This window comes from Orbilia oligospora (assembly GCF_000225545.1).
Source record: "Orbilia oligospora ATCC 24927 unplaced genomic scaffold scaffold00080, whole genome shotgun sequence".
In the NCBI taxonomy this organism is placed as follows: Eukaryota; Fungi; Ascomycota; class Orbiliomycetes; order Orbiliales; family Orbiliaceae; genus Orbilia; species Orbilia oligospora.
In genome coordinates, this window is record NW_011645637.1 from 930,691 (window position 1) to 956,890 (window position 26,200).

Genomic DNA, 26,200 nt, shown 5'->3' on the forward strand with positions numbered 1-26,200 from the left:
GGAAACCTTGTAGTGGGGTCTCTAATCTATACGATAATGACCGATCTCACTCTTCCAGAACATCGGTAAGTGTAGGTCGATTTTAAATTTCTTTTTGCAAAAATGCATGAGGTATATGCTAAACATAAAGTTTTGTTACGGCAGGGCATCTATATTTTTATTTATGAACGCTGCAGTTCTCATAGCTGAGATGCTGGTCATCCCACTCGCGGCTACTCTGATGCGAACAAATCCTTGGATACCTGTCAACATAGGTCTCGCAACTGTTGCTCTAGGAAGTCTTATCACAATCAGCATATTACCCGAAACGGTGCATTTGCAGGAAACAGAGAGCGAAGACACCGAAGAAGAAAGAGATTCCCTCTCCGAAGGGGATGATTCCAGCCTTTTCTCTGGGGCTAAGAGGGCTTTACATTCCTCAAAGGACCTGTTCAGATTAATCTCTATATCAAGGGAAACAGTAGCTCTGATGATAGCGTCCACGATGACTAACATGGACAGGAGCTCGACGCCATATTTTATACAATATATATCTAAGAAGTTTGATTGGGATATATCTGAGGTTAATATACTCATTCCCCCGAGACCTTCTTTTTACATTCACTAATCCTTTCGATATCTCTACTAGGCCAGTTTGCTCACATCATATCGGGCGGCACTAAACTTGATATTATCTCTCGTTCTCCTGCCACTGGCCAGCCATTTATTTAGAACTCGGCTTAACATGGCTACCGAAGTTAAAGATCTATGGCTCACTCGGTTCAGCGCGAGTGTTTTATGTCTCGGTTCCGCTCTAATGGCTTTGGCACCGAATCTTTTCTTTTTAGTTTCTGGTAACGCCCCCTAACAAATTCCATATTAGCATGTTAGTCCACCTAGACATCTTGGTCTCTGTTACTAATACCCCAGTCTACAGGCCTAACAATATTTGCCCACGGCTACGGATTATCAGCTTTGATACATAGTCTTGCGGCATCCGTAGTAGAGCCCCGACATATCGCCATCTTATATAATGCAATGTCAGTGGCAGAAACAACGGGTGACTTCATTTCAGGACCTATATTATCTAGTACATTCAGCTTTGGACAGAGGATTGGGAAGGAGTGGTTTGGACTGTTTATGATGGTTATGGCGTTTTTTTATTTGGTTGCTACGGTGGCGATATTTTCGATTCGGGCGCGCTGGTGATTGATCAGTTTAGTGATTTTGGTGCTGCTGCTTTTAATACCCATATGGAGACCGATTTTTGGTCGGCTATGGGTACGTATCTATACTTTTTATTAGCCTCTAGAGATGTAGGATCATCTCTAGATACTCTTACCAGCGACGTTTTGGTACCTGATTACATTTTACCTATGGCGTAAATTTCTATTTATAGGGAGAAAAGAAGCTTCCCTCTTGGCGTTTCTTTATAATTAATAAGATATAAATTACTAAATTATATATGCACATCAATAATGGGGATCCCTAAATATCCATTGATAAAGATCCGGTGGAAGGTGGATAGTGTAAGCGTTTTTGAGCGGAGGACGACGGCAGACAAGATCAGATATTTCTCTATGCGGGGAATCTCTCTCGTGGTATGTGGGGTCATCGATTAGTTCGAAACGGGTCTGGGGATAAGAAAACAAATCCACATATTAATTGGAATCGATCTAGCCCCAACTGGTGCCTTAAGGCCGATGCGGGACAGATAGGACGGTATCCTATCCCATGTTTATGTTGTACCGTCTGGGGCAGCATGGTGTCTACATCTGCAAAGTACGGGCTTACATTCTAACCCCTCTGAGACTACCCAGGTACCTACTTAGCTAGGGACGTCTGGAATGTTATTGTATAGTGGGTTAGGTATTTCATTATACACTCTAACATATTCCAATCATAGGCTGTGTGTAGCGATTGTGGGTATATTACTCAGAACGACAGTTATACTCAACTATATCACTGTCTAGACTTCATATGCCCCTCATATCTTTCTCCACGATATCTTCCACCCATCTCGCTGTCTTATCTGCCATTAACTCCGAGAATTCAGTCGCTACATAGCTATCGTTAGCGTCTATAAAGCCTCTATAAGAGTTTGGAGAGGTTTAAAATACTCACAAACGCAAAAACTGTGCCTAACCCCCTCTTCACAAACAATCATTCTGGGCTTCCATCTATCTTGCATAATTTCACATCCATCCTTTTCAATCCATCTGACCCCTCCTCTCCCTCTCTGTTCGATCAACTTCTCCCTCTCACCATCAAATACCCAATGATCCTTTTCTCCATAGTAGAACACTAACTCCGTATTGCCATTACTACCTTCATCGCCCCAAACGCTAGTACCCCATTCATCATCTTTAATATGCAATAACTCATCTCTACCAAGATATAACGCCTGCTTAACCCCCAAAGGACTCTTCAGAAACGATAACGTAGTATCCCTCGCACTCTGTTCATGCGCAGGCATCAATATCTTCATCAAAAAGTTTAATATAACCGCTGGTATCAATGTAACCAAAACTTTTGCCAAAACAACCAAAAACGGTAGAACACCAGGAATGTTTACGAACGGAGTTACCGTTCTTCCGGAACTCGATTTTGCGAGATGGGTTAATGCGGGGAAGAGACCAATTCCTCCTATTATTCTTGATTTCAAATCTGGATTGTGGAGTGAGAGATTGTGAAGAAGGGAGAGTAGGAGGTAGGCGCCTAGGCTGTGCCCTGTTATTATGATTTTAAGAGATGGGTGGGTGGTTAGTAAGTGGGATACCATTTCTACTTGACGAGATATTTGGTCTTGTAGAGATACGAAAGAAGATGGTGAATCTGGAGATTCAGAAGTATTAAATCCGCCTAAAGAGGCACCGAAAATCGTGAATTCACATCCCGGGATGTTGGAAAGATGGTCTGAAAGAGCCGCGAGATAGTGTGTGTAGTACGAAACTAGGCCGGGATTGCCAGGGATATGGAGAATAGCGTATGGGGTCACTGGGAGGGAGTAGAGTTGAGAGGTTGGAGAGGGCTGTGGGGGGATGAGGAGGGTGTCCGTAGGGCGCAAAGATGGCGGAACAAATGATTCCACAGTCTACGTAATATATCGCGTATTAATAATTAATATCTGCTTATAATACTGAGCATAAAGTATACTAACCAATGGCTTAGAGAATGATTGTACTAGTGATGACCATGGAATTGAGACATTCTCCGCGATATCTACATCGATATGTTCTGGCTTCAAAGAGTGCCCTGTATCATCGAAGTTCGAAACAACGTGAACTGCGTTGTCGCCATTCATTCCAACAACATCTCCCTTCTCATCGTTCTTGCGACGACCGGCACGTTTTCTCGGAGTGGTTGGAGCATTGACCGTCGCCGTGGTCACCACAGTCGCATCAATCGCAGACTTTCGTGAAACACGTTTTTTCACGGGCAGCGGGGCTTCAACCTCGGGTACAATGTCAGGTACAGCAGCTGCAACAATTATTACCGACTCGGGCGGTGGTGGGACAACATCGAGATCAATTGAGGACTGGGACTCGCGGAGTTTGGCCTCCTTTGCTTCGGCGCGCTTCCGGGCAGCGTAAAGTCGTTGTCGCTCACGGGCGGCAGCTTTGCGCTCCTCATCGTTGGCATATTTGGAGCGTTTGGAAGGCGTTTGGGTGCTCATTGGTAGCGGTGGAGTAGGTAGCTACCTTTTACCTGTTAGTGATATGTTGGGATGTTCCTGGGGCGTGCTTGTGCTTGTGCTTGTGCTTGCACTTGGTCTCGTGTAAACTGGAGGAGGGTGTACTGTGTAGTTAGGTAACTTACAGCTAACCAAGTAACCACAGCCTTGTTCGGACAACGCATCGTAGCTGGGCATTCCTATCTCTCCTCATATGCTCATGATATGATGCATGTAGCATATGCTTCTGTGCTGTCTTGTGCTGTTAATACTTTAGTTAATACTCTAACTAACCGCGTAGTATCTAAGGCTTTGCTCTATTCTTCTTATTCTTGAATGCTTTTATGTAATAACAAAACAGGGCGACGGAAAAGCTTAATTCAAATTAACTTGCTTCGAGACTACGCAACCGACATCAGAGGGTGGTGACAAATGCAAGACAGCAAAGCAAGTACGAGACCAGTACGAAGTAGTCTTAGGTTGTTTGCACTAAATGTGTTGAATGTGTCGTATTTGACTACTTCCACAACACATTTCTATTTTTGGAAGCAATGCTGTCAAACGCAACACAAGATCCGTGCCGACAACACGGGGCTTACCGAACTTCTTTGTTCTGGACGGAATCGATCAAGGAAACAACGGAATGTTCGCTAGTCTACTCCCGCCCCCCGCAGAAGTCTGGTTGGAACAGGCAAAGAATGAAGGATATGCTGGAACTACTAACCTGAGCTGACACAATACTTACGTGTGCCTAGGTACGGAGTACAATCTAAGTCATTTGAGGCTTCTTCCGAATCAAAAGAAGACGTATTTTGATAATTGCTCGTACTGCTTTGTACATCGGTCGTTGAGGATTATATCTAACAGTGCGGACGGTGCCTTACATCTTACATCTTCACCACTATTGCATCCGCCAATACATGAGCCTACATGCAAACGAAAAAGATGCCGTCGACACAAGCTCAAGTGACCCCGGCCGGCATCCGTGGATTCTGACTGGTCCGGCCGGGCCTGCAGAAGCTACCCCTGTGGCTTTCCACCAGTCAGATGTCGAATAGGGGTAGTCCCCAGCCGCCGGCCTTGGATCCGGATTGATTGAGTCTCAGTGATTCTCAGCCCAACCACCACAAAATCCGAGCCTAAGAAAGCCAGCCCGCCCAATTTACGTGCTTCCTCTCATGCGATGAGCTGCCCTGTAAATTAATTAATTTCGTCGAAACAGCACCAGAAATAGGGCGGCGGGGTATGATGGAGGATTAAACTGCTCCCCTCATTCCTATTTCTATTCCAAATCTGTTTCCTCTTCATTCCTTCTTATTGATAGCTGACTATTAACTAAATAATTATATCCTTGCGAGGATCCTCATTTTTCGCATTTTGAGAAAAGCTTCGAGATCTTTTTTTCATTTTCACACCTCGGTTGATGTGATGGGAACTTGCATTTTTACATCACACTGCATGCATGATATCTACCACGATAACCTAACCACTTGACAGCAGCCTACAAGCATCTCATCCTTCAAAAATCACCTCTACCTGACTCCACTTCCTGCCGGGCCGGTAACCTCAAACTTGACGGACACAGAAAAGAAAGACACCGAGGAAGACGTATACTACCCAGTCTAACCCGTCCTCGCTTGCAACTGTCCGAAATCGTAGGGAAACTACTGCAAGCTAAAGCCCTCAACCAATTTCCCCGGTCCTTCCTTCCTTCCATCTCCCATTTATAGTACGGGGTCCTGGTAAAGAAAAAAAAAGCACACCAGTCATAGGTGAACAGCACACGGAAAAGTTCAATATAGACGCGATCAGTACCCGCTGGACCAGTCAGCTTTTGGCTTTCATCACAATCCGCAACCGACGACAGGACAGCAGATCGTGGTCAATAAGCGTAGACACGTCGGTCAAGATTACCTAGCCCTAACCTATCCGGAAATCTAATCGGCTCGATTGTTCGAGTTTAAGGACACGGGCCAACTCTTTTATCTCCTGCGTTCCTCAAGCAGAATTAATTTCTCATCTTTCCACTGAAAGAATCTGGGCCGTTTTTGTTAGGGATCGAGACTCGAAATAAACTTCAAAGTTAGTTGTTGCCGGACCCTTTTATACTCTGCAGATCGACAGGGCCTCAACGCAAGAGCCAACGCGATTTGGCTCGGGACGATCCATCAAACTCTCAACCAACGATCTCTGCCAGAGACGTCGACAATTGTGTTACCGGTTGTGGTAACTTGCATTCTCAAGAGCCCCTTCGACTACAGAATAAGGGAACGGGTAGTTAGAAAGGGGTTGTTTTCTTACCAGAACCGACGATTCCCGCTGTCAATCGGCATCGACAGGGTCAAATCCCCTTCAACGGGGTCTGATATCTTAATCGGGTCGTTCATCTCGGATCTATATAACATATCTTCCTGACTTGACATCTCAGGGGTCTGGTTATATTTTTATCTTGCTGTCTTACTCCTCATCTTCGACTAAATAATCGCCTAACGGTCGCCTCCTCACTTTCCTCGGCAGTCTCTTCTTTAAAATTTAACTTGCCTATTTTTAAATTCGCCTGCAAACGGAATCACCACTTTATTGCATCATTCGTTTTGCAATAACATTATCATTCATAGAGAGACGACAAAACCGGCTCTACCTTTTATTCGGTTAATAGGATTCTTCATCAACTAGGGCAGGCGAGCCACTCAATCCGTCCCTGTCACGATAACTGTCCTGAAAGTTTCCTAGAGTTGCTAGAATATACTATCCCCTTGTCGACGGATTTGGGGTTTGAGTTTCTGGAAACCCAAGTTCGAGGCTTCTTTCAGCAACCTTTAAACCAAGTACCTGTTACTCAGGGCCATTTATTCGCCCTCTCCAACTCTATTTTCCGCCAAGTAAAGTTTTTCCCATCAACCGGAAAGCTTAAAGAAGAATGCCTAGCATGACTTCGAGACCAAGGTCAAGAACCTTCACTCCGGACCCTACCAAGCGTAGGAGTCTACCAGCTGAATATGACGGTTATGTCTCCAAGGAGACTGCTGCTGGTGGCACCACTGAACCAGCGGCAGCATATATATCCACCAGGCTGTCCCCTCCAGACACTCCACTCCCAGACCATCACTACGACACCTACAAGGAACAAAGACTCTATAACTTCGTGATGTCTACTTCCTCTTCCCTTTCTCCTGCCTCGGCTCGACCAGCCAACCACTCTCGAGGAAATTCAATCTCCTCTGAGAATGGGAATTTCTTTACAAGTCTTTTCACGACTACTTCTCCCTCTACACCCGCTTCTCCTCAGGCTGGATACAGCCCTTCACACTCTAGAAACAATTCTTTGACCGCACCACAGGGAAATACAAGCGCAGGCCGCAAGTTCTCACATTTCTTTGGTCTAGGCGTGGCGAATGACACAGCCTCTAATTCCGGGCTGGCATTCAGCTCCGCACCATCTTCTCACCGATCGGTGTCCAATAGCACCACACTCTCAAATCTTGTGTTACCCGAACGGACAGGGTTAAATGATGCACAAACTTTCGATGGGAACCCCATGATTCGCGATGAATTTGCAGGCATGGACTTTGCAGAGCTCCTAAACGCCGGGGTGCCTAAGAGTCCTTTGAACTGTACACCGCAGGGGTTCCACGCTCTTCACGGCCAGAGCATGGAGTTAATTGAGAGACTCTATACTGGTTACATGGAGCGGACGAGAGCCTTAGCTGATGCTCTTGCAGAGATCGAAGCCCTCCGCGATGATCTCGAGCAAAAGGACCAGAAGATTGAAAGTTTGAAGTTTAGCTGCGAGCAGCTTGCTAATGTACAAGAAGCACTCTCGAAGGCCTCTGAAGAAGCCGAAAAGACTGCCACAAAAGCAAATGCCGAGGTTAAGAAACTCAGAGCGGAGAACGAGAGACTCGAGTGGGAGGCCAAATCTATTCGAGAAATCGAGATGGATGATGCTTCTTCTATTTCTTCCTCCGCGCCAAGGTACGGGCTTGGGCTTAGGCCGAAGGACGTACCACAGGGACTTATCAGGTCGAGGACTAAGAGCTCCAATTCGGATTCGGGATTTGAGTCGGAGTCGGATAGTGGCTCAGTATTTTCGAACGACGGCAAGGTGCCTGGTAGCACGATTGGTTCCCCCGGCCCAACTTTTACACCTGAAGACGAGATGGAAACGACCAATACCGGAACTGGACCTCTCGCGCAATTGAGAAATGTACTGAGGAGAACGACAACAATCGTGGACACCTCGGGGAAATGTGACTGTAACGGAACGGTTGGACGTCTAAGGAGCGAGAATAACCAATTGACAGTTAGAGTTAAAGAGCTGGAAGGTTGTTTGGACAGCTGCTTGGATTTGGTCGGAGGCATTTAAGTTGTGCTCCGCACGCAATCTTAATGGTTTTTATCAGGCTACCATTTATTTTTTTCTTCTCTTGACAATGGTATCTACTTAAGTATTTACAAGATCGGATAAGTATTGGGGTTTATTTGCAATGGTGCCTATTTACCTAGACTATGGATTTGATATTCGTTTTCGACAGGCGTTTGGATTGAAGCTTTCTAAAAAAAATTTACCTTCGGAGGTCGTCGCTTTTTATTTTTATTTTACCTGAAGCTTTGCTGTATTATATTACCAACTTCTCAAGTACTTATTTAGCCTAACCTTCGACGTTCTTTTATTATATATTGACCTCGCAAGAGACGTCTCTTTTATATAAACCTACTTACTTATTCCACAAATAACAAATATTTTATTTTCATTCTTTCCTTCCTATGGAATATATGTTGCGAATTCACCTTGGTATTTAATATTTAATTGGATTGATGGAGTTTGTCGTTCAGGAATGCGGTGCAATGTTGGATCTTGGTATTTGGCTAAAAGTATTAAGCCGCAGCTGGGCCGCATCAGGTTACGTCAGGCACCATCTTCAACGAACCTCACCAAATGCCGTCATGATGCCTTCAATCTTCATCGAACCTTCATCATCATCACAATTACCATTGTCGTCGTTCTCATAACGGTTGACGCTTGAATAAGGTTGGTTGGTTCGTACCGGAATCCAGCCAGTGATATCCTTGCTGACGTCCACGTTGTAGAACAGGAGTTCTCTCCGCCCTGCATCGGCCAATCGGCTCCATCGCACTCCTTGCTTCACCGTTTTTCAGTCCAATCGCTCTTCCCCAAAACCTCATTTTGGCTTTTTTTGAGAGGATACATTCTGTTTGAACTAGCGCACAAAAAAGAGAGAGTCCCACCTGTTCCATCGGAAGAGGTAGTTCGTATCTTTCCACTAAAAACGAGGCTTACATAATACCTAGCAGGTCATCACCGTGATAAGGTGTGACTGGATACCGAAGGACCCCCAAAATGGCTGGCTCAGTGACTTCCTCCGCCTCATCCTCGTCAACGTCGTCCTCAAATGCATCAGGCTCTCGCAAACCTACCCGAAGGGCGTCTCGTAACGGTTCCAACGTAAACGTACAAGCTACGGCTAACCCGACCGCGGTCCCGGGTGCTTCCTCAAATAGCCAACTAGAGCCCCCTATCTCCAACCGGTCACCGCAGAGCCACCGTCGGCGACGACGTCGAAATACAGTAACAACTCGAAGAGCTAGCGTCATGGTTGATCACGATAATGAGATATCGATCAGTCATGAGGTGGTCGATACAGCGCGTACTGCTACCATAGAAGGCAATTCGCCAGTAGCTTCAGCCGCCCGGAGAAATTCAGCTTTCTACCAGTTGCAGGTTCCCATTCACCAAAACCTCTCTTCTACGAGTGTGGATTCTACAGGGTTACTCGATCATCGGGAGCAGAGGTATACACGACCACGGAGGTCGAGTACCATGGGGCTGGGCGAGATATCAAAACCTCATAGGCACCATACTATAGCTGGGATTCCGACCTCGAACCGTCCCGTATCTCCTGGTAAACGGCACTTCCACAACCACCCTCATGGGTACTTCCAGGATTACACCCAACCGTCCGAAGATTTGACCCCTGAGCTCCGTCGAGGCCCCACTGGTGACTACCTATCAGACACAGAAGAAGCGCCAGATACCACCACGCCACTTCTCGCGCGAACTCCAGCTGGCGGCGAGCTTCAATATCACGCAACTGAACGAACTTCCCTTTTCACCAGTCGTCCCCCCCGCGCCGCCAGCGTCTCGTCCCGCAGCAGTGGCAACAGTAGGAAGCGAAAGCCTCAGCACCTCGCTGTCTTAAATTTAGCCTACGGCAGCGTAAACTTCCCACCCTCAGTGCCATCATCACCAACGTTACAACCATATTCATCCGGAATAGATGAAAGTATTTCGCCAGGAACTCGTGGGGCGGGTCGTTTGAATAGCGGGATAGAAGACCATGTCATCAATATAGATGACGGATTAGCTCAACCCAGCGACCCGTTTTTGGACTCAACACCGCCTACACCCCCTCCTGGGATTACCCGTCAGCGGACAGGGATGGGCGAAGCAGAGGAGGATGTATGTTTTCCCGTCAGCGATCGACTTACAGATGGGATGGGTACGCCGACTCGACCCGGCGAAAACGGTAGCATACGCCATGGACGCCGCAGGAGGCCAAGAGAATGGCCCGACCTCGGCGTGTTCGAACAGTGGAGTCGTGAAGAAAAGGAGGAGCGGACAACAGCTGAGGGAATACGCGCACGACAGGTTTCGGAGCCTGTATATGTTGGTGGAAGGCTTAGGCCTACGATGAAGGGTTGGCACCGCGAGGTCGAGGATTTACCCTATCGGTTTACATATTTTAACGATGAATTGGGGGCGACAATTCACGCGCAAACAATTAGTGAGCTTGTTACGCCTGGGGAGACGACATTTAGAGACTTGTTTATGCCGCCCCCGAGGAGGGTTAGTAGCAGCAGTGATGAAGAGAGTGACTGTGAGGACGATCCAGAATGTTTGATTGATATTGGATGTGGGAAAGGGAGTGACAAAGGCACCGCAACACCAAGGGGTGGATTTGGCAGGGTGTCTGGCAGTGTGAGAGGTAGTGAAGATTTGAGTGCACTCGATGGGATGGGGACAGCGAATAATAGTGGGAACTTCGGGGTTCCATTCCGACAAGCGCCAACGAAAGACAGCCAATTTACAAATGCGACATCTGCTGCCCCCGGCGCTGCTGTATCAGGGGAAGAAGGGGAGAGGCCGACATGGTGGCTAGATGTTCTTAGTCCTACGAAGGCGGAGATGAAGGTTTTCCAAGATGCATTTGGAATTCATCCGCTTACTGCAGAGGACATACTCATGCAAGAGCCGCGGGAGAAGGTAGAGTTATTCAGGAATTATTATTTAGTCAGTTATCGGACGTTCGAGCAGGATCCTACGGATGAGGATTACATGGAGCCGGTGAATTTCTATATTGTGGTCTTCCGGACAGGTGTTTTGACGGTATTTCCCGCTTTCACAATTGATCCAATGCAAGGGATGTCCTAATCTGATGGTTGGATTTTCTAGTTCCACTTCTCGATGACACCACACGGTGCAAACGTTCGACGTCGTATTCGTCAACTGAAAGATTACATTGATATCACAGCGGATTGGATTTCTTACGCCCTGATAGATAATATTACTGATGCCTTCGGCCCAATCATTCAAATGATTGAAGAAGAGTGCGACGAAATCGACGATGTGATACTTGCAGAAGTGGAAACTTCAAGCACGAAACCGAAATCTCCAACACCGTCGTTAGACCAAGGCCGCAATTCAAAGCTCGATTCTATCCTTCGTCGTCCTTCGACTGCCGCAAGATCCGATGTCTCTACGAATATAGAACAACCTGATGATGCGAGCATGTTACGAAGAATTGCGACGTGTAGAAAGAAGGTTATGGGACTGTACAGATTGATGGGGAACAAAGCGGATGTGATCAAAGGGTTCAGCAAGCGATGTAATGAACAGTGGGATGTCGCGCCGCGCAGCGAGATTGGGTTGTATTTGGGAGATATACAGGATCACATTGTTACTATGGTGGCGAATTTAGTACATGTGGAGAAGATACTGAGCCGTGGGCATAGCAATTACTTGGCCCAGATCAGCATTAAGAGTATGCGTTTTCTCCTCTGACAATTTCCTTGAAGGTTGTGCTAATGCAAAATAGTGAATGAGAGGCAGGAGGAGACAGCAGATACACTTGGACGACTAACAGTATTGGGTACTATTGTACTACCGATGAATATCGTGACGGGTTTGTGGGGGATGAACGTATTGGTTCCGGGACAGGGGGATGAAGACCATTTGATGTGGTTCTGGGGCAGTAAGTATCTCTCCTTCTTTTCTTTTCTTTTACTATAGACTAAAAGGCTAATTGATAATAGTTACGGCGGGACTTTTGATGTTTGGCATAATGTGTTACTTTCTGGCAAAGAGGGTTTATGGGATTGTATAAATAATACTCTTCAACTAGTATACTACAATTGGATGTGGGGTAAGATAAGATTGTTAAATGATGGGTTTTCGAGGGGTTCTTATGGTGTTTCTTCTGGCGCTTCATTTTTCTTGTCTCTTTTCTTTAGTTTTGAGGCTTACCATGGCTTGTGGTTTTGTTTGGCGGAGTATGATGGTAACCTGTAATTGTATCTAACGAGAGGCTGAGGGTATGCATAGATTGTACGATTATGAGGGTTGTATGAATGTAATAATACGAGTATATAACGATTGATCAAGAATTCTTTCCGCCAGAACAGTATTCTTACGGAGTAGTTACTGCTCTGATCTGCTTCCGCCTCGTAATTTTCCAGGAATACCTAGTTCATTTTGTCTCGTCACAGACCTGGGTTAAGGGTTCATTATGCATGGGAATGAGTTAACTATTAATATGCGGCACGCTGCATAAGTCTGGTTTGGGAGCTATTCCATGGCGGGTGCCATCCGAACGTACATAATACGTGTGCATGGCATGTGTACCCGTGCGACAGATCTGGGATTCCAGGCATCTGGCTACGACATGGCTGCTAGCTGCATATGTAGGGATATATGTATATTAAATTCACCAGATCGATCTGGTTAATTAATTGTGAACGACCTGCAGGTTCCCAGATGTAAAAAATCGTGGTATTGGGTCCTGCGGTTATTCTAATATTTTCAAACACAACTTATTAAAACTTTGGAATCGATGCCAGTGGTTAAATATAAATTTTGGATCCAAGCCAATACCTTTTGTTTCGCCTAGCAGGACGAGGAAAACGAGACTTTTATTGGCGATGTTTGGCGCCAGTTGCTATGGAGAAAAGCGAAATTGTTTACCACAAGCTGAACAAAGTGGAAGGACTGTGGGAAACAAACCACCAAGCTTGAGGAGAGGGAGAAGAATCTGGGACAGGGGTAAACGTCAGCATGATATTAATTGGAATGTGAGGCAAGCTTCCCTGACAGTTTGGTTACCATTGTTTTTGTTAATTTAATAAGCTTTGAAGGTTTAAATATCAAGGTTTTCTCTCCCACTCGATATTCTTTCGAATAGAAAAACTCTTTTTTTGCTTCTAGAAGTTTATGAGAATAGTCTTTTTTTGTTTGTTTGCGGTATCGATATTTTAAGTTTGCAGAAGGACTGGAAAGAAGGAAAGAAAGAGAAGGGTTTCCTTTGTAGAAACGACAAACTATCAGTTTACGATTTTGAAGATTCTATTACGATATTTGACGATTTGGTCGGGAGCTCAGTCTTTTCGGCAGACAGGTAGACACCATTTTACCATAAAATTGGTATTTTAACGGTACACTCTAGCTGCCCACCAGCTATACCGACCGAGTTTACCAGTATATACTAGAAAAGAAAGAAGAGAGTTCCACGGGACGCCTTTCTACAAAAAAAAAAAAAAAAACCACGGGGCTGGCAGGGCTGCAGCCAAGTAGCATTTGGACGTCATACCGGCAGGGTTTGGCGCAAACTCTCAGCTGGGCTTAAGCGGAAGGAAGCTGTCGCAAAGGAATAAATTAATATTCCTAGTCGCAAGAAAGCGAAAAAAGTTAAGTACCTCCCCTCCCTCGACTATTCACTAACACACAGCGCAGAGCGGATATAAAATATCTCGCACAGTCTAAGGGAACATACATATAATATATAATACAAGATACGAGATACTTCTAAGAGGTAGTCGTTCTGTATTTTCCCGAAGCGGCCATCTCTGTGTAACATTCGACAGGTCGATTTCCGTATTTCCCCAACGACGGTTTCCCTTTTTGGCGTTTTTCGACGTCGACCAGCAAAATTGCAACAAATCCCCAACGACAGGAAACAAACATAAAGTAATAAAAAAAGATGATATCCCGGTTATCTGCCGCAGGGGGGTCGACTGCTACCCGCGCCCTCTTCGCCACTGTATTAGCCACACTGGCGGGGTTAACTTCATCTCAGACCTTTACTTCTTGTAATCCGCTGTTTGGACGTAAGTGCCCTGAGATCCCTTATCAAATATATATGCATGCATATCTAGATATCTAGAAATATCTCAAAGAACTTCATTTCTCCCCCAAAAGTACTTACATAATTAATTATATTTAGAATGCCCCGCCAACCCCGCCTTAGGCGGCTCCATGTCCGCAGACTTCACCGGCGGTCCAAACAGCATGTTTACCCCCATCCTCTCCACCGACAAGATCACCTATACCAACATCGGCGCTCAATTCCAAGTCTCAGCATCCGGCGACTCCCCAACCTTAGCCTCAAACTTCTACATCATGTTCGGCCGTGTGAGCGTCACCATGCGTAGCGCTACAGGTGTAGGAATCGTCTCTTCCGTTGTCCTCCAATCCGACGATCTAGATGAAATAGATTGGGAATGGTTGGGAGGCGATAATGTTGCGGTTCAGAGTAATTATTTTGGAAAGGGGAATACGAATACTTATGATCGGGCGGCGTTTATAAATGTCAATGACCCGCAGGGGACTGAACATACTTATACGATTGAGTGGACGAGTAAGGCTATTACTTGGAGTATTGATGGTGCTGTAAGAAGAGTTTTGACGGCGGAGGCTTCTTCTGGTGGCGGGATGTATTATCCGCAGACCCCCATGCAGATTAAATTGGGAGCGTGGAGTGGTGGTGATCCAAGTAATCCCGAGGGAACTATCAGTAAGTTTTTACAAATAATTACTTTAAATTCCCCAATACTTCAAAGTAATGGGTTTCCGCTAACACATGAGGGTATTGTGAAAATAGAATGGGCAGGCGGATATACCGACTACTCCCAAGGACCCTTCAACATGTTCGTCCGCTCCCTCAGTATCCAAGACTACTCCACCGGCGAATCCTATTATTACTCAGACACCTCAGGTTCCTACCAATCTATCCGTTCGAACGGCGGAACCATCGGCGTTGGCGCTGGCGGGGACCCCGGTGGCAGCGGTACAGAATACACACCGCCCACATTAACCAATATCCCAATCAACAACGGAATCCCGGGTAGTCCATCGACTGAGACTTTGACGATAACTAGAACAAGAACGCCTTATATTCCTCCCACGAGCGCGGAGGAGTATTGGGCTGGAACGGGGTATAGAGTTTCTTCTGCGAGTGAGTATAATTCTCCTTCTTCTGTGGATCCTAATATTCCTTACATTGTAACCGATTCTCCGGGTCATAATAATAATGGTGGTGGTGGTAATGGTAATGACCCGGGGAATACGGCACCTGTGTATATTGTTACTGCAACCCCGAATTCAGGAAGTAAGACTAACGGCTTTGGAGGAGGCCGACCCCGGCTCGGGAATACTGATCTTTTTGTGAGGTTCTCGGAGTTATTGTTGATCCCACCTTATATCTTTGCGTTAGGGTGGGGGGTGTTAGGTGCTCTGCTTTTGTAGTGCTGTTTCTTCTCTTTTCTTTTCTCTTGCATGCATATATCTATTAATGTGCATTTTTTACTACTACTTTCGAGGCCTAGTGTATACTCTGAAGGCTCAAATGTATCTGAGGGTTTGTGTAAAGCAAGCAATGGGGGGGAGGAATTGGAGGGAGAGGTGGAGATTTCTTTTGTCACATTTGCATTTTTTCCTCTTTGAATGTTTTTTTCACATAGCGGTGCCTTTTTACGAATTAGATGGTTAATGCTTAGTTACACCGCCCTCCTCCTGAGCTCATTTTGAGTTATCATCATTGTCATTTATCATCGTCATCATCATGTCCCCTTTTTAATGTCTATACAACCAAACATACATGTCAAAAACCTGTCAAAACCTGTCAAAAACCAATTAACAGACAATCCGATACATTCTCACGAACAGCTTCCCGGTTTTTATATATTATTATCTGTAGGCGAGATAAACGAGCGCACTCCCAATTACCCCTTCCATTATATCCTATATTACCTCCAATTGTAATGCAAGAGAAAAATATAAAAAGAGAAAAACACCGGACTAGCATCATAACCATCATAATATCAAGTACTCCACATCCCAATTATACCACTACCAATTGTAGCCTCACTCTCATGATCAAGCGGCCAATTGACCTATTGATTATAACCCTCACAATCTAACCAACCCAACCCCTTTCCTCCCATCATACCACATCTCCACCTTCCCATCATAACACATCCCGGGTCTGCCTCTAACCCCCACCCTCTCAGCTTCCAACGGAACCCTCACCTCTGCAAAATTCGGATTATCATGCCAAGCTGTATGGCCCAATATGGGTTCCAACTGAATATCCAGAACTTCGGTTGCCAGTACGAATCGTTGTGATGCTGGGTACATTCGTGGTGACATTGGGAGGTCGGTTTCAGTGGCTGGATCGGGTTGTGGAATCGGGATATAGATGTTCCCACCCATTGGAGGAAACCGGAGTTTTTTGATTTTGGTATTTGGTGATGCGTGGTGACTATAGATATTATATTAGAGTTATTATAAATATTGGAGCGAAATGTCGACAATTGATGCTGATTTTGTGAGCTTTCATCATAGCTAGCTCCGGGGTAGAGCTTGAGCTAGCGAATAGACAAAGTAGGCAGGAATATAAAATTAAAAGGATACTAACTCAAGATAATCCCGTAAGTAATTCACTGATACGGCTCCAATCCCCAGACACACAAAAAGGGTAGGTATAAACCCAGCCCATTTCCCATCTTGTGGGATCAATAACTCGAGGATAGGATAGCCCATGGGTTTTGTTTCTTCTTTTTTCCTTTCTTTCCTTTTTGATTATTTTATACGTATCTATTTAGACCGTATACGTATGATATGTATAAATGTGGAAGGTTCGATATATAATAAAATATGTAGGATAATTATAATATAAGACAAGTAGGTATATATTTCGGAATCCGGAAGGTGAATCTTTTGTTTCTTTCTCGAAGAGGACCGTGCTCAACTAGAGAAAGCGGCAAGCTGCATCAACGGGGGGAATATACAAGGTAGTTATAAAGCTATAAAAGATAGCTTACATAGCTTACAATTATATCATTGAGCTCGAGCTATCAATCGATATCATGATATCAGTGCTTCAACTTTTCAACATGTGAAAAAGAAGCGAACTCAGAGGGAAAACAGGCCATATAAGATCGCACCACCACACCCCCATCTCCGGCGGAAGTCTAGCTAGTAGCTAAACTAAGTACCTAGGTAGCTAGCTCAATTATATCATCGACTACATTGCATCCGAGCTTTCCAACAAACCTTAATACGAGCTCGGCCGTCCGAACGTGGGGGGTTAGTAGACAATCAGGACTTTTTTTCTCAATTTATACGCATTCCAGAGCTCCTTCCCCTCAAAAAACTCATCCTATTTGTTGCATTTTCGCAATTGGTTCACCACTCGCACGTGCAAGTCGAGTTACCTAGGTTACTCGGTATTGCCGATAAGAAAGCCGTTGCCGTTGTGGTGGTCTTATAGGACCTTTCATCATTCCTCAACAGGTTCCCGGTTAATAGCTGCAAGAATAACGTTGGGGACTATCGAGTTACTTGGCTATCCATTCGGATTATTTTATGCGGGAAAAAAAAAAAAAAAAAAAAGGATGTATCCAGGTCACGTCCTCCTCTAACTAGCCCCACAGTTCTATAAACACCAGCTTCATGAGGCAAAATGCAATAGTCACACCATGCCAGAACCAAAAAAAGATCTTTAAAATCTAATTTTTCTCGAATTTAAATCCCCGTGACTCTTCTAATCTTCCTTGCCATACCCTCACCACCAACATTAACGACGTGTCCCTCACCTTCTAGTGCAGCGACCGCTTCCATAAATTCTCCTTGTCCCATCTTGGCACCCGTCTCTCCCTCGGCTTGAATCCTCGCAAGCACCTCACGTAGCATAACAGACCCGCCACTCCTCGTCATTTCATCTAATATTGTAACAATTGCACTCTTCAAATCTCCACGCCTACGGCGCTCACTCACTCCAACACCAGAAATAAGATCCATATCAATCCTTCCTGTCAGGGGATCTGTAGCGCTCTCTTTAATGGCAGAACGAATAAGACGGACGGCTTCTAATACATCGCGCAGTTCTACCTCGCTCGCTAGGCGCATTTTTGCATGCGCCTCTGATAGACGGATCATGGATTCCAGTTGACGGGTTGTGGCGGTAATACGACGCTCAGCGGCGCGGACGTCTTCGCCAAGTTTTCGCATGGCAACGTAGGATCGTACGAGTTCTTCGGAGGCTTCTTCCGTGATCCTTGGATGTATATTTTGGCGGGCATAGGAAACGTAGGATGTTAAGAATTCGATGGGCTATAAAAAAAACCTCGTTAGCGTGGCTCGTGGCAAGTTTAACTATGATGAGGAGGGTGGGTCATACTAGAATCTCTTTCTGAGCTGCATTCTCAGGTCTATCCTCCAAGTACATCCCAACTAAATGCCTTGCCAACATCTTGTCGGATTTTTCATCAACTTTATCCAACATGAGGTAGATCAAGTCAAATCTACTCATCAATGTTGGCGGGAGGTCGATGTTCTTTGGGACTGAAAGGTTTGGATTATATTTGCTGCCAATTGGATTTGCCGACGCAAGGATAGAAGTACGAGCGTTCAATGTGGTGATGATACCAGCTTTAGCAATGGATACTGTTTGCTGTTCCATCACTTCGTGAAGAACTGATCTTGTAGCTTCAGACATTTTGTCGAATTCATCGATACAACAGATACCTCCATCTGAAAGTACCAATGCTCCGGATTCGAGAACCAGCTGTTTAGACTCCGGGTCCCGAGTTACGTAGGCGGTCAAACCAACTGCTGAGGAACCTTTACCGCTGGTGTAGATACCTCTTGGTGCAATTCGGTTAACATAAGAAAGCATTTGAGATTTCGAGGTAGACGGGTCACCGCAAAGTAAAATGTTGATATCGCCACGGTATCGTGGCGCACCACCTCTTTCGAACGTCTTGTTAGTGCCGCCAAAGAGCTGTAGTAGAATACCCTTCTTCACATCATCGTTTTCAAACACACTAGGTGCCAGTGACCTAGAAAGGAGCTCATAGACGTCGTATCTTGCCCCGACTTCCTTGATCTTCTCAATTTCGGCTTCAGTGATCTTTCGGACTTCGTCTACGTCTGCAGATACTTTATCCGCCATACTGCCTTCCATTGTTGTAACATCGAGGCCCAGCCTCTTCTTGTCCACCTTTTGAATGTGTACGGCGTCAATGTAGGTCTTGAACAGACTCTTCACTGACCTCTGTCTTGGGTTGACTCGCACTGGCACGCCTCTGAAAATACCCGTAACTTCAACACGGTCACCAGCCTTGCAGACGTCCACCATCTCATCATACATCAAGATAGACACTGAATGGGGGGTTTGACCATCAGGTATGCTATCTGGTGTCTCCTGAAGTTTCAGGATTTGCTTGTCTGCGAACTCAGAGCGATTGTGAATGAGCTGCATTGAGTTGGGTGCATTACAAACTTGGCGAGGGCATCTCGTAGGCTCAACAATCTTGCCGCGTTCGATTTCGACTTTCACATCCTGATTGCAGATCTCGCAACGGAAGAAGGCCATTTTCATGTCTGGGATAACCGGGGTTGTTCGGATGACCAGACCCTTGATACTGACCACCTTATCAATATCTATTCATATCGTTAGATTTCCATAGAAAACAACCGCGATTGTGGGTTCTCACCATTCGGGTTCAATTCTCTCATATTAGACTGTTTCTCCAAATTGAACGGTCTGACCTGATACATGTCTCTCTCGAACTCGTTAAGCTCATCTTCTCCTGCGCCCGACCTCACAAACAACTCCTTCATTTCGTCCTTGACAACTTGATCCATTAGAGGAATTATCTCAGCAGGATAGTTAATCAATTGATGATAAAATTTCTTTGTTTGTGGGAATGCCAACAAGTTCTTGCAATCAACGTTCAACCCTGTAACATGTAACTGCTTCATTGCCTTTAGCATCTCATCGTACACAAGGTCTTCACCTGCACCTGGAGCTACAGTCTCGCCATTGTAGATCATTCGGTATTTGCGCTTGAAGTTTCGAAGAAAATTTCGGAAGTTACGCATGGAGTCGATGATCGAGATGTTGGTACCCCAAATGAACCGTTGGGTGAACTCATCTGCCTCAGAGGTCTGAAAAGTGTTTGCGTCCGATTGGCCACCTGGGCGAGGGACGAAGGTACGAGGCTGGCCATCAGGGCCGAATGAATCGGACATTGGGATGTCATTTCGATTTCGGCGCGCTCGAGGAGTAGCTTCGTTATCTTGACTATTCTTTAACTTAGCGTTTAAACACCGTAATGAGGGTATCCAGCTGCAACATACGTTCCATAGAGGCGACCAGGGCCATCGGACGAAGGCCCTCCAGGGGTGCTAGGGTCATATCGAAGAGGCGATGAAGCTATAACGTCCCAAAATCAGCCTTGAAGCCCTTCCCCAACCAAACTCAAGGAGCGGTAATTCGTACACATTCCCCAAGCATTAGATGCACTAGCCCGTGGGGTAGCAGGATCCTCTGGTATTTCCGGAGCAGGGCTACTACTCGGATACTCCATCGGATCGCTCATGTCCATATCATCGCGTTCGGAATGTGGAGCAGGCGAAGAAGAGGCCTCGCTTCTAAATAATGGGGAATCTGTAACGGCAGTTCGCGCGGGTCGAGAAGGAGTGGCAAAGCTAGAGCCTGGAGCTGTAGACCTCGCGCTGCGTGTGCTGCGCGCGGTTTGTGGGGTCGCTTGAGGAGTCCCTCGTGCGGATCGACGAGGGGTCGACATGGTGGAGGTAGCTAGGTGGAGCTATGGTCTTCGCGTGGGAGAGTAGTGGGTAAGCGATTGAGCTGAAACAACCACTGGAAAAGCTGGATGTTCGAGTCGATGATGATGAATGAAGAGGTAGATATTTGGTCGTGCCACCGTCGTCGAGGTTTTCACGGTGAAGTTTTAGGCTGGTTGAAGTTGTGAGACTCGTAAACGCGTTGTTGGAAGTTGAATCGAAGTTGGAGCTCCCAAAGAGGAAAGGGCAACCACGTGATATGTACCAAGGTTCAAGCTCAGTTTTGAATAACTAAGTCGACGTCTAGATCTAGACCCTTCGAATCAAGCTAGATTTAGTCTCGAGGGATACGATTTCGGTAGCAACTGCGGATAATTCAAACCGTCAAGCCTTTTCATTGAGGAATTGCCTGATATACGTATATCCATGACATGATATCCAACGGAACACTACCAAGCCTCAGATCGTTCATACGCAACACGCAAATTGCAACAGCTCTAAGATTGGAAAGTCCGAAACGAGACTAGGAAACTCCACGTACTTGGAGAGCAGTTTGAAATCTAGAAATCGGATCATACTTCACTGCAAAAATGAAAATAAGCAGTTTTACATGTTAAGTAAGTCATGCAGGTTACTAGAATCATTTTCGGGTTTTTATAGCTAGTATCCTCTAAAACTGGGTATATCAATATGTATGGAATATACCCTAGCTGCATATTTGGAGCCACAGCTTCCTTCTATTGTGAGCTGAACTTCATATGCTGGTGACTATTCGTATTTCAAAGATACCCCTCTTCTTCTTCCTCTTTTCTTCCTCCTCCTCCTCAAAAAAAAAAAAAAGGGGGGGGGGGACAGCTAAAATATAATATTATGCGACCTTCCTGGAGCTGTAGCTAATATCAGCTGATGGCCACCCTGAAAAGACGCCCAGCTAATTGCACTGCCCCGCGCCCAGTTCAAGTCTGATATCTACGTACGATATTGTAATCTTTCTATTGGAACAAGTATTAAATAAACAAGTGGGTTCCGTCTATGGTGGTCCCTTGTTGAGGTTCTGATTCGTCGAAGATAGGAAACCCTAAAACTAGATCAGCTCAGTGGCACGAAAGTATGAGATAAGGCAATGCCTATGATAGGACTAGAAATCAATTCCTTGACATGAACCTAGAGATTGATAATCGAATCGGTGCACGTCAATATTGTCCTACCGTAGATGTAATAATAAATTTCCGTGACGTTTTGATAGGTCCATGAATCCAAAAACTGGTTGACTTTGGGTCAGTATCTATTTACCGGCCACTTGCTCACCACTTGGTGTATGGATATTTCCATTTAATCATTTGAATCTTTCCCTGGATTTAGTATTGTTAAGGTAAGGTGCACCGGTGCTTCACTGTACTGTTCTTCCCGACAGTTTGGTGTATATAATACACCTGATATGTGTGCGTATATATGTGTGTGTGTGATGAATTCAATAAGTGCCATAGAAATTTTATCTAGGGCCTCAGAACGCATCCATATGTGCATATAGTAGACGAGCTCCGATAGAAAGTGATCATGAGGTAGTCAACTTCCCGAGAACAGCCTCAGTTTTCTGTCACAAATATGATAGAGTATTGAATTGGTTCCCAACGGATATATATGGCCTATATAAACTCTTAACTTGATTCGGCCCTCGGTTCTCGAGCTCTAGACCGATAAACGAAATATATACGATCACGAGCCTGTTTGAAAGGTCTGGGAATTGAATTCCACGGCGAGGACACCTAAAATTCCAGTGCAGATACAACAGCTGTCCTATTAGTCTCCGGGTCATAGAATCTACGAGGAATCCGAAACAGCGGGACTTAAGAAAACAAGTTAACTGACTAACCGGGGTTGCTAACATGCCTGCGGCGCAGGCACAGAAATGTTGGAACACTAAAACAGGAATAACCTATATTAATATTGCAATGACCAATCAAATAATCCGGATCAACTATCCCTCGTTGGGTGAAAATCCGACGCCATGGCCTGATATCATCAATAATCTTCCGTTTCGGATTTTTATTACCAAAGTCAGGCGAGCGAACACAGCCGTCAGGGCAAAACTGTCTCATCCGATCTGAATACATGACTGTTGTCCTCAGCTGTGTATGTCTCTCCTAAGAAGCCATGACCAGGGATTGGCGGTTATTGGCAATCTGTCGTATCGCCTGACCATGATCTTCACTTCTAGTGTGGTTGGGATCAGTATCGGTCTGCGCCCAGCATCTCCTCGAGTCGCTGACAAAATTTTACCACATGCATATTGAGTTCAACCAAGGCTTGAGCTCCGGTAGCCTCGAGACTAGGCGTAGATGAGGGCAGGGTTTAAGACACAGCAATGCCGCGTGGCAGGCTCCGAATTCACGGAGGGCGTCGCTTTCACATATGCATAACCGGATTTATGTATAACTCCGCTAACCCAGCGTGCCATGACCGAGGAAAATATTTCACAGATACCCGAGCCGTGCCGTGCTGAGATTAAGTTTGTCGCCTTCACCGGCATTTCTGTATTCCATATTTCTAAAATTCCGGACCAGCAAGCGGACATTACAACAATAGCCCAGCGGATGGCCTGAATAACAACAGCCACTAAGCTAAGTAGCATATCCTATTGCAGCTACCGCAAGTTAACAGCCAGCAGTTATGCAAACTTTTAAGTATTGAGGAATTTTTCGGTTCACGTCGTTTATGCCCGTTGGTTGACCGAGATTTCCATTCTTAGAAGGAGTGGGGGACAGTTGTCGACAAAGCTCAGCTTGCGCCAGCATTCCAGCCTGAAGCTTCGGCTTCGAAGTATGTAGCAAACAACAGGACTAGTGCCTCCCATTAGCAAACACACTCCCTTGCTTATAGCCGAAGGAGAAAAAAAGAAAGCAAAGAAATTCATGATACGAAATCTCAAAGCCAGGTTTTGTTTTTATCGGGTCTTCTTACTGCTAGAAGCCTTAATTTGGCGTTTCACTGAAAAGTCAAGTATTCGGAACGTTTTCCCGCGATTCAACCTGAGACTTACCAAAATGTGCATACACATGGAGCATTCTAGCATTCTAGAATCAGGGCTACGTAGACTAGATACTAGCTTCCAAAAAAAAAAAAAAAAAAAAAATCTTTAGCCCGTATAGTTTATTATGGAAAATATATTCGACCTTTCAAAGTTCGAGATATCATTGAAGAAATACACCCGGAAATAAAAGTAAACGGTTAATCTAATAGCATGAAACCGACCTGATCTATCCAGGCTAAAGCAAAGCAATCGGTGCAAACCGACACAACAGACGCCCAAAACCGCAATACTCGTATACCAGGGCTTGTACCACCCAAGACTGCGACCCGGGTTTGTGAACATATTTGTACATGTACTGTACATGTACCTGTGTGTGACCACACCTGCATATGCAATTACACCAGTGCGGAGACGTACTAGTTGAGCACACCAGGCTTCGAGTTCTCAATTAAGAATGCAACACGCCATACATGGTGGTTCCAACAATGGCAAATTTGCAGCCATCTTCAGACAGTGATTGACATTTCCGAAATTTCCATGCCAGTAATGGCAATTACACAATGGGGCAAACTTTGCGAGCGGGATAGATTTGACCCGTTCTAGATTTCAAGGCTCGGTTTGATTCAAATTTCGTCAATACAGTCTACATGTCTAGAAAGGTGAAGCCGCAGTTAACGTTGATTCCTCACCGCCCCGCTGTTTGTTCACTGCACTGGCAACATCGACAGGATTTAATATCCCCTGCCGGTCTTTTCGAGTTGTGCCTTTTGCGCGCTTTTCGGTAGGTTTCTAGTGTTTGAAGAACCCGGCGTCGAGGCTATGAATAATCTTCCCATGTTAGCCCTGCATATGTGTGTTTAAGGACCGAGCGAAGGTGGCTGAAATGCGATTGCAATTGCCAGGATATAAACGCACCTTCCGGATAATTCAGCCGATATCTCCAGTCCAGCGGATGATGGAATAGTAGGTATATACTTTTAGGGAGCCATTTATAGAGCACCCTCGAAAGGCTCTAGGGTTATCCGCATCATATCTCCACGAACGAAACCCGCAATTATTTTTGTAAAACAGTCATGATAGCCCCTTCTTACCTGCCAATAAGAACCTGAATTTAATGTCATCCGATATAAGTGTAGTGGCCCTTAGACGCACACTAATCGTTAGCCCCGCATCCATGGATCCGAGGTCGATTAAACCGGGATTTGTGGAGACTGTTGAGCTACCTCAGTACTTTGTCTCAGCTCCCTTGCTGCAGGTGCTTTGGCCGCCACCGTAGATAAGGTACATCGCATGTGGCAGCTGAATGAAAATGTCTTCGTCGGACATCACCAGCTCTCCGGGTTTTGCGCCATAATTGGTATACGACCTTTTACGTATACACCCTTTTTGATGAGATGATCAATGGTCTATAACTGTTCAGGCTCACCTTGTGGCCAAAATATTTCTTCTAATAACTCATCATGTCGACGATTCGGAATGGTATATGGAATGTGAGCCCCTGGGAGCTCTGGCACACCGCTGCCGCCTGTCGTCTGATAGCTGAATCCTTCGCCAGTCCAGCCTCTCCGCGCATGATTCAAACTGATAATCGCCCGTTAGAAGGAACTATAAATTTTTTTTCTTTTGCTCTATTCTTGAAAATCCCATCTGAAGCTTCATGTACCTACCCTGCATGCTATACGTATACCTATCGGGAAGAAAAAAACGTTCGCAGGCAAAATTAGCAGCTTGTGCCGCAACTCTCCACATTAGAATCGCAATGTCGCATGCCTGGACTCGGGGTTTATTTCAATTCTTCGATAGTTTCAATATTTTTTCTCCTGGAAACCCGAGTTTGCGAGTTTTAGGTCCCGCACCTGCATCTGGGCCTTGTAGTTGTTGGGACTCTTGTTGCGCAGGCTGCAGCCTCCCTGTAGCCAACCAACCGCCAATTCCATGCAAACGTGGGAAGACGCACTGGGGGAGCTCGTCAATGCCAGGGTCCAGTGAAAAATATAGTACAGCCGCTTCCCTGGGACGGCGCTCGTGATGTCGTAGTTGTTGTAAGTCTTTGACTTTTATATCGAGCGAGCGATAGGGATCCAGAGCCCCCTTGCTGTCGCTGTTGGTAGCCGGGTCGGTCCTCATCAGCAGTATTTTTCCCTCGAAAAATTGAAAGCAATATTTAAAGCCCCTCGGTCCCACGTCCCATCCCACCTTCTTCCTCTTTCATCACACTTCTAGCTTCAATCCGTGAACATACTTGCTAACATAGCTTCTTCTTCTTCTCCTCAGCACCTCCCAAACTTATTACATTTGTCTTCTCTCCCATCTCAGGCACTTTCCGTTCTGGATCTTATACTCCAGCTCCCTT

At 45.5% G+C, this 26,200-nt stretch overlaps 7 protein-coding genes across 7 annotated transcripts; 4 read left to right on the forward strand and 3 right to left on the reverse strand.

Moving 5' to 3' along the window:
- Positions 1-36: 36 nt before the first annotated feature.
- AOL_s00080g264 (uncharacterized protein) lies at positions 37-492 on the forward strand (the record flags this gene model as incomplete). Its single annotated transcript, XM_011124639.1, has 3 exons — positions 37-65; positions 145-429; positions 465-492. The coding sequence occupies 3 exons, from the start codon at positions 37-39 to the stop codon at positions 490-492; spliced, it is 342 nt and encodes a 113-aa protein (XP_011122941.1).
- A 1,463-nt stretch (positions 493-1,955) lies between these two features.
- On the reverse strand, positions 1,956-3,655 carry AOL_s00080g265 (uncharacterized protein; the record flags this gene model as incomplete). The annotated part of the gene is made up of 3 exons (XM_011124640.1): positions 1,956-2,038; positions 2,104-3,073; positions 3,140-3,655. The coding sequence occupies 3 exons, from the start codon at positions 3,653-3,655 to the stop codon at positions 1,956-1,958; spliced, it is 1,569 nt and encodes a 522-aa protein (XP_011122942.1).
- A 2,917-nt stretch (positions 3,656-6,572) lies between these two features.
- AOL_s00080g266 (uncharacterized protein) lies at positions 6,573-8,018 on the forward strand (the record flags this gene model as incomplete). The annotated part of the gene is made up of 1 exon (XM_011124641.1): positions 6,573-8,018. The coding sequence occupies one exon, from the start codon at positions 6,573-6,575 to the stop codon at positions 8,016-8,018; it is 1,446 nt and encodes a 481-aa protein (XP_011122943.1).
- A 996-nt stretch (positions 8,019-9,014) lies between these two features.
- Positions 9,015-12,057, forward strand: AOL_s00080g267 (uncharacterized protein; the record flags this gene model as incomplete). The annotated part of the gene is made up of 4 exons (XM_011124642.1): positions 9,015-11,060; positions 11,127-11,715; positions 11,770-11,925; positions 11,987-12,057. The coding sequence occupies 4 exons, from the start codon at positions 9,015-9,017 to the stop codon at positions 12,055-12,057; spliced, it is 2,862 nt and encodes a 953-aa protein (XP_011122944.1).
- A 1,869-nt stretch (positions 12,058-13,926) lies between these two features.
- Positions 13,927-15,470, forward strand: AOL_s00080g268 (uncharacterized protein; the record flags this gene model as incomplete). Its single annotated transcript, XM_011124643.1, has 3 exons — positions 13,927-14,053; positions 14,170-14,739; positions 14,827-15,470. The coding sequence occupies 3 exons, from the start codon at positions 13,927-13,929 to the stop codon at positions 15,468-15,470; spliced, it is 1,341 nt and encodes a 446-aa protein (XP_011122945.1).
- A 663-nt stretch (positions 15,471-16,133) lies between these two features.
- AOL_s00080g269 (uncharacterized protein) lies at positions 16,134-16,436 on the reverse strand (the record flags this gene model as incomplete). Its single annotated transcript, XM_011124644.1, has 1 exon — positions 16,134-16,436. One exon carries the CDS (start codon positions 16,434-16,436, stop codon positions 16,134-16,136), a length of 303 nt encoding a protein of 100 aa, XP_011122946.1.
- A 1,314-nt stretch (positions 16,437-17,750) lies between these two features.
- AOL_s00080g270 (uncharacterized protein) lies at positions 17,751-20,818 on the reverse strand (the record flags this gene model as incomplete). The annotated part of the gene is made up of 5 exons (XM_011124645.1): positions 17,751-18,338; positions 18,406-19,670; positions 19,724-20,313; positions 20,370-20,445; positions 20,512-20,818. The coding sequence occupies 5 exons, from the start codon at positions 20,816-20,818 to the stop codon at positions 17,751-17,753; spliced, it is 2,826 nt and encodes a 941-aa protein (XP_011122947.1).
- Between the last annotated feature and the right edge of the window lie 5,382 nt (positions 20,819-26,200).